General features: G+C 38.3%; 1 protein-coding gene across 1 annotated transcript; it reads left to right on the top strand.

The window, feature by feature from the left end:
- Positions 1–1,093: 1,093 nt before the first annotated feature.
- On the top strand, positions 1,094–1,935 carry LOC116262884 (uncharacterized). The gene has a single exon (XM_050080224.1). The coding sequence runs from the start codon at positions 1,159–1,161 to the stop codon at positions 1,834–1,836; it is 678 nt and encodes a 225-aa protein (XP_049936181.1). The 5' UTR covers positions 1,094–1,158; the 3' UTR covers positions 1,837–1,935.
- The last annotated feature ends 4,970 nt before the right edge of the window (positions 1,936–6,905 follow it).

The raw sequence follows: 6,905 nt of genomic DNA, 5'->3' as shown, positions 1-6,905 counted from the left end.
GCTTTTTATTATAATGTGAAGTTACCCTCCCTTTCATTGCCCTCAAATTCAAAGGCTATTTGGAATCTTAGTGGTCTTACAAAGTACTCTTCAATTCAAGAATACCTTTTAATTCAAACACTATTCATGCCCCTATTTACAGTGCAGTGCAGAAAAATAACGCCTATGAGAATCGAACTAAAGACATGTTGTCAACACGATACTCGACCTGAAATAAACAACCTAATGTTGGCAGTACCATGACACTCAAAGTGAATCATGTATTTTTCCAACAAGACAAACTTAGCGAAGGAAAAAGGTTTATCAATCTGAGTGGGGTTTTGGATTACCTAAGTTGAAGGTCTACTTCGAGCATCATTTAACTGATCTTGTCTCACTAGAGATACAAGCGCCGACAGGTTGTCCCTTTTGCAGCTTAGCAATAGAACATGTTCTGGACCATTGAATGGGAACTGCAAAATCCAGCCGTCGACGTTCAACTGAGGTCATCTCTTATATTGCCAATTGTCAAAATTTTTTAGCCTTACGCTCATTTAAAATTCATTTTCATAGTTCGTAAAGACCAACATCTAAGTAATAATTTTTTATATATTTTGCTTTTGAATAAATTTGAACAAGCTGAATCTTAGGGACGCTAACACCACCATCGTCCACGCAACCCATTCTCCCGTGGAAACAGTCGCCGCCGGCGCCGTCGAGCTAAAAGCAAGCAAAGAGACCATGTCATAAGCTGTCTGTAGGATTATGCATGTGATGCCATCCATTCTAACCCTACATCTGACGTGATCAAGGTACCAAATTCCATGGCTAATCAGCTTCTCCGATCATAACTCATCCACTTCTCATTGTGGCTCCCACTTTCTTGTCGACAAAATTTTATTTCCACCGGCTGCTCATCAACACCACCAGCGATCATCGGTCATCCCTACCCCCAATCAACCACTTTTCTCCAATCAAATCACCACTCCATCAGCCATCTAACCACCGATATTGACGTTTTATAGTTCTTTTATTTTTCTTGCAGCTTCATCCTTGCTGAACGAAGTTTCCGCGAAGGTGCACCATAACTGATGCAACTCCTTTATTAGCACCCATCATTCTCCGGGAATCCACACTCTCACAACATTCTCCGATCGCCTGAAGACAAAAATTACGACCATGAAGTTCAATGGCCTCAAGCTCACTGGGCTGTTTAAGGTGCGAGCTAATTCCTCATCGCCCACATGGAGCCCCGGCACCATTTGCAGTTCACCGTCTCCTCCGGCTGGATTGCCGCGAAACCGAGCCGGCACGCCGACAAGCGTCTTGCCCTCCCCAAGACGGTTCTTGCCGTCGCAGATGGTGACCGTGCCGGCATCTGTCGGCGAGATCGTCGAGGAGTCGCCGTCCAGCAGCGGCTACTTCTCGCCGGCCGCACAATGGGAGGTCGACAAAGTGTTCAAGCTCTTCGACGACAAAGGAAGCGGCAAGATCTCTTGCCACGAGCTGGGATCCATCCTGAGATGGTTCAGTGCCGAAATGAACGAAGAGGAAGTTGCGAGCATTGTGCATGACGCCGACGTCGACGGCGACGGCTTCATCAGCCTGGAGGAGTTCGAGAAGCTGAGCAAGTCGCCTCAGGCGGCCGCCGGCTCCGACCTCGTCGACGCATTCAACGTGTTCGACACGGACCGGGACGGCAAGATATCGGTGTACGAGCTGCGCCGGGTCTTCGTGGCCCTTGGCGACGAAGACTGCACATTGGAAGACTGCCTGAGGATGATAAGGGGAGTTGATAAGGACGGCGATGGCTACGTCGACTTCGAGGAGTTTGTCACCATGATGACAAGATCGTGAATGCGTGAAAAGACGAACTGTCTAGTGCTTTGCTCCTCCTCGTTCTTCTTCTTGTATTATTATCAAGCGGTTTGAATCATCTGTTTAAGTGTTTGATCATTGATGTCGCTGAAAGAGAGTCCTCCCTCGTTCGCTGGCTAATTTACCAGAATATATCATTGAATTGACAAGATGAAATCTATAATGAGGAAAAGTAAGAGGAATTGAAATGAACGGGGAATCTCTATAGCCAAATGATTATTCGTTGTAGTTTGTTTTGTTCAAAACTATCTTAAAATGTATATTTGTGATGGAGTGCTGCATAGGCAAAAGCAGGTGTAAGCATACCGACTCACAAAAGGCTTTTATTTTTATATTGAAATTTCATGACAGTTTTTTTTTTTTTTTCATTTATGTATGCGCACTATTTAAAAAATTAAAATTATATGACTAATGCCATTTATCCAAATTTTTTGTGGCTCTCTCTTAGCCTGCTGCTTAATTTTATATATATATATATATATATATATGTACATATATATAAAAGAGAGTAGATGGTAGAGCGGACATCCCAAGCGGGAAGCAGTAACCTGGAATCATGACATGCAAGAGGTCAATTAAAAGTCTGGATGATTCCGGAAATGATGAGAAATTGAAGCGACATATGGAGAATTGTGTAGGAAGTAACGTGCAGCATCATAAATAATATTAATTGAAAATTTACATGGACAAGCAAAAGCATTAAAAGAATCTAAATAAGTGTAGTGGAAGAAATAATATACGGAAAATGGCAATTAAAAAGTTGGTTAGACCTTTGAGTCGTGATTTCCATGATATCAGACTAGACTACATGTTTCAGAACAGGTTGTGCTTCTGTTTTTTTAGTGGTTGTTTGACAACAATAACACATTGTTACTATCTTATTAATTTATTATAGAAAATAAGGCAGACTCATAAAACAATATGCCTGCTTCATTTTTTTATTGATTCATCGGTAGTAAAAAAATATGTAACCTCTTAGGAACTGGCATTCCTATTTCTACTACTATGGTGGTCTTCAAATCTGTAAGCACTGCCTCTTAAGTTCTCAACTTAAAGATCCATGACAGAAAAAGAACTTGCAACTTTCTTACTAAGTTGTTGCTTTGGAAACTGGATATGTTCGGGGCAAAACTGCTAAATGGTCAATCTCTGTTTCAAACTCACGTAGTGTCAACTCTCTGACAATGATGGACCTTGGACTTGGAGGGCTAAGGAAGGAAAGGTGGGGGATTGGAGTCTTTGGCGTCTCTTGCATCGGAATGGATTAGATTCAGATTTCAGATCCAATTCAGATACATACCAGCCACCTAATCAATCATTTATTAAAAGGAGTCCGAAAGTAGGGATGCAAACTATTTAAATAAATTGGGTTGGTTTTCGCCTTAATTGGACTAAATACATTTCATGTAACTGGATCAATATTCTTACTTATATTCAGACTCTTTTTTAAATTGGGGCATTTGATAGCCTCATATTTGATATCCGAAGTGATTTGAGATTATTGAAAATCTTTGATCTGGGGATGTAAGGTCAGACCCCCCTTCTATCCGACCTCAAATCCAAGTTTTTGACTATAAACTAAGCATAATAGATATTCTTTTTCACATAATGGTAAAATCTGGTGTTTGTTTATACTGTTGATCCTTTATAAAAAGGATCTTTTAAGAACCTCGATCGGATCTGAGTCCAAGGATATCAAACACACATTCAGATCTCACATTTTATGTGGTTGGGTAATTGGATCGTTATTGGATTATTCCAATCAGACGTTAGGCTGTAGTTAGGTTCAGCTCTTTTTAAACTATAAATACGATCTGAGGTCCAATTAATAACCAAATTCAAATTCAGACTTGAAAGCACGCCATTTTTTTAAATCCAAATTCAGTTCCAACTACCATAAGGTTCATCATGGATGTTTTATACATGTTTTGAGTTGTTTTTTTTTTATCGAATCAAAGTCAAATATCACACTGTATTCTAACTCGGTCATATATACCACATGACACATCCTAATCTGATTAGCAATCAGATTCAAGTTTCTCGATTTATCAGATCCAACTTAATTATCGAATTTGAAAATGGAATAGGTTCAATTCAAAAGTCATTAGTTTCTCGAATTTTCAAGCATACAGATACGATCATGTTCACATGTTCCCTCAAAGCTTAATTTTATAAGCTACTAGGACAATGACCCAAGTCTTGTCGTGTATATAATTAAATAAATATATACAATTATGCCGTGTGAACCTCATCTTCATGATTTATTTGCATGCGTGCTTGTGTTGGATCAGTTTTTATTTATTTATTTATGTATTTTTAATGGTAAATTGCCTTTGACATGAAACCCTCCAAGCAATATCTTTATGCCTTCATGGTTTTAGCTTAGTTCGGGGCCTGGGTAAAACCTGTGGTACATTCTTAAATCGAGTGTCATACTTGCCACCATTTGCAGTCCAAAGGAATAGCGTACCAAAGTATGGTAGTAACCATAGGATTCAAACATGAGAGCCCTTAGCTGAATCACGTTACTGCTTGGTTGTGCTATGCCCCTTGGGACTCCCAGTGGTTAAGTTGATAGCTGTGTGGTTTGGGTTCTCGTCCACACCTTAGCCGACATTATTGTCCGCACCAATTTTATTATACAAAGTGTTCTAGAGAAGATCATCTAGCAGTGCATGCACTACAGATAGTGGTTCTCCACAATACTGCGCGCTTAACAACCAGCGATTAAATAATGACCAATACCAAAGATCTACTCCTCAGCTAATCACTTGGCCCATTTAGAAGAGGACAAAAATTATGAAAGCAAGTTGGCTTAGTAATACCAAAACATTTATTATAATTTATGGTTTAGGCTGAGGTTTATCAATAGAAAGTTGTATGTGCCGTGAGCATGGTAGGCAGTGAAGGAGGCATTTTAGTAATTTGCTAAAAAGAAATGTCCTCTATAGCCTTTTAACTTTTTTTGTTTTCATTTTTGTCAGTTTGTTTTTAGTGTGAGGTAAGGGTATTTTAGTCATTATTCATACTAACGCATGAAAATTCATGCACCAGTAACCAGGTTCGAGGGTTATCATACATTTGGGTCCAGTATGTACCCTTATTTGAATTTTTAAAACTAAAGTAAGGTCCAAAAACATGATTGCTGCTGGAGTGCTTGTTAATTATTTGATCTCAATTTAGATTTCCTCAATATGCTAGCCCGAGACCAAACTTGATTAAAATTAATTATTAAAATAAAAAATATAATGATAATGTGCTATTATAATGTCATGCCATATATTTGTCTGTTTGCTTGATTTTTTAAGCTTCCATAATATGAGTTGACATTGAATGTAAACTTTTCTCATGTACTACAGGGGGTTGGTGTCTGTCATCCTTTGTCTCTTCTTTGTTGGATTTTGATCCGAAAGTCCCTTTTGACACTGGGACCATTGCTTCATGAAAACATTTCTTTGTTTGGTGAAGGCGTATTTTAGTCCTTTTAAGCATTATGGTCCCCATATATAACCAAAATAGATTTATTAAAAAGTTTTTTTTTTTTTTAAAAAAAGCTTGCATGCTTTACATGAATCAAGGAGCCAAAAATACGCATATGTAATAGCCGCTAGTTATCCCATATGAAATAAAAAATACGAATATACAATAGCCGCTCAAATGATCAACCATTTCAATGTAACTCCACTAATAACAAACTGTTCAGATATAACTAAAAAGCTCTAAACCTTTTATAAGATATTAAGATATCAGAATCTGTTGTTTCTTCTCTCTATTTATCGATCCAATTTTATCACATGTCTCCAAAGAGACACTGGCCAACTAATCCACCATTGGTTCTTTGCTACTCTGTTCATCTAAATTATCAAAATCATCGGCCAAATCATACCAATTCTATGATATGATCACTCCATTTTCTGTTGAGCTTGAGCTCGTTCAATGCCAAATTGATCCATTGTTGGTTCGTTGTCAAAGTATTCATTAAAACATTCAACAGACCAAATTCAATCATCAATGGGATCAATAGGTTTGAATTTTTTAAAGGATCTATATCTATACTCTTAATCAATGTCATAGTTTCATGAAACTGGGAAGCTTCTTTATATCCATTTAGGGTACCCAATGCATTTGCATTTTACAATTGTTTTATCCAAGTTATCAAGTTTTGATTCAAAAATTTTCTACACAATGCTATATATAGTTATCTTAGAGATGAACCTGATCTGGTTTCACACCAATTCATCACGTAAGGAGCAACTAGGACTGCTTTGTTGGGCTCAACTATATATATATAAACACAATTTAGCCCATGCATGGTGATAATTCATGTGCTCACTTGATATGTGGAGAAGCAGCATGCCCCAACAAGTATAATGTAACGGCCCGACCCATTCTTGGGCTCGGACCCCTGGTTAAACACATCCTAACCCGCCCTTTAACAATTTCAACCATAGGTCCGAAACTAAGAATGGGTTGAGTAGTTACAGTGGTAATAGTGCTAGGTTCAACACTCAAACATTAGATCTCACATAAGAGGACGTGTATACCGGGGGGGGGGTTGTAACACCCCAAATTTAGTCATATATTAAAGATTGTAAGTGATCTTCAAATGCTTATAAAAAAAGTTGTTAAAAGTGGTTGGTTGTTTTGGTTTGCTACAAAAAATGTTGATATCCGCCAGACTAGGGGCTTAAACCCAAAAATGGGTAAGGTCCTTATATATGATGAGTAAGACTCCACTAATGCATTGAGTATATTATCTTGAAAAGTACGTTATATAATGACTGATCTTCATAAAAGGAAGCATGGATATGCAGTAAACAAATTGAGACATGAAGCCTTGCCCTGTCGCATGCAAGAGTTAAATGGTTGCATGAAGGGGACGGGAACGATCATTTCTATCGTGGCATGGCGATGAAAAAATACAGAAGATTTAAGATTCTGAAAATTGGGATAGAGGAGGGGGCTTTGAAGGGCAGGATGGTGTGCAACAAGCTTGCTTCAGATATTTTAAAAATTTCTACAGTAAGGACAATGAAGTTCCTGGGTAT

Source organism: Nymphaea colorata, chromosome 10, assembly GCF_008831285.2.
Source record: "Nymphaea colorata isolate Beijing-Zhang1983 chromosome 10, ASM883128v2, whole genome shotgun sequence".
NCBI classification, from domain to species: domain Eukaryota; kingdom Viridiplantae; phylum Streptophyta; class Magnoliopsida; order Nymphaeales; family Nymphaeaceae; genus Nymphaea; species Nymphaea colorata.
This window is presented reverse-complemented; position numbering and strand designations above follow the sequence as displayed.

Bases quoted from the DNA above. Each gene is read 5' to 3' on its own strand.
- LOC116262884 (XM_050080224.1), top strand. From the start codon at position 1,159: ATGAAGTTCAATGGCCTCAAGCTCACTGGGCTGTTTAAGGTGCGAGCT.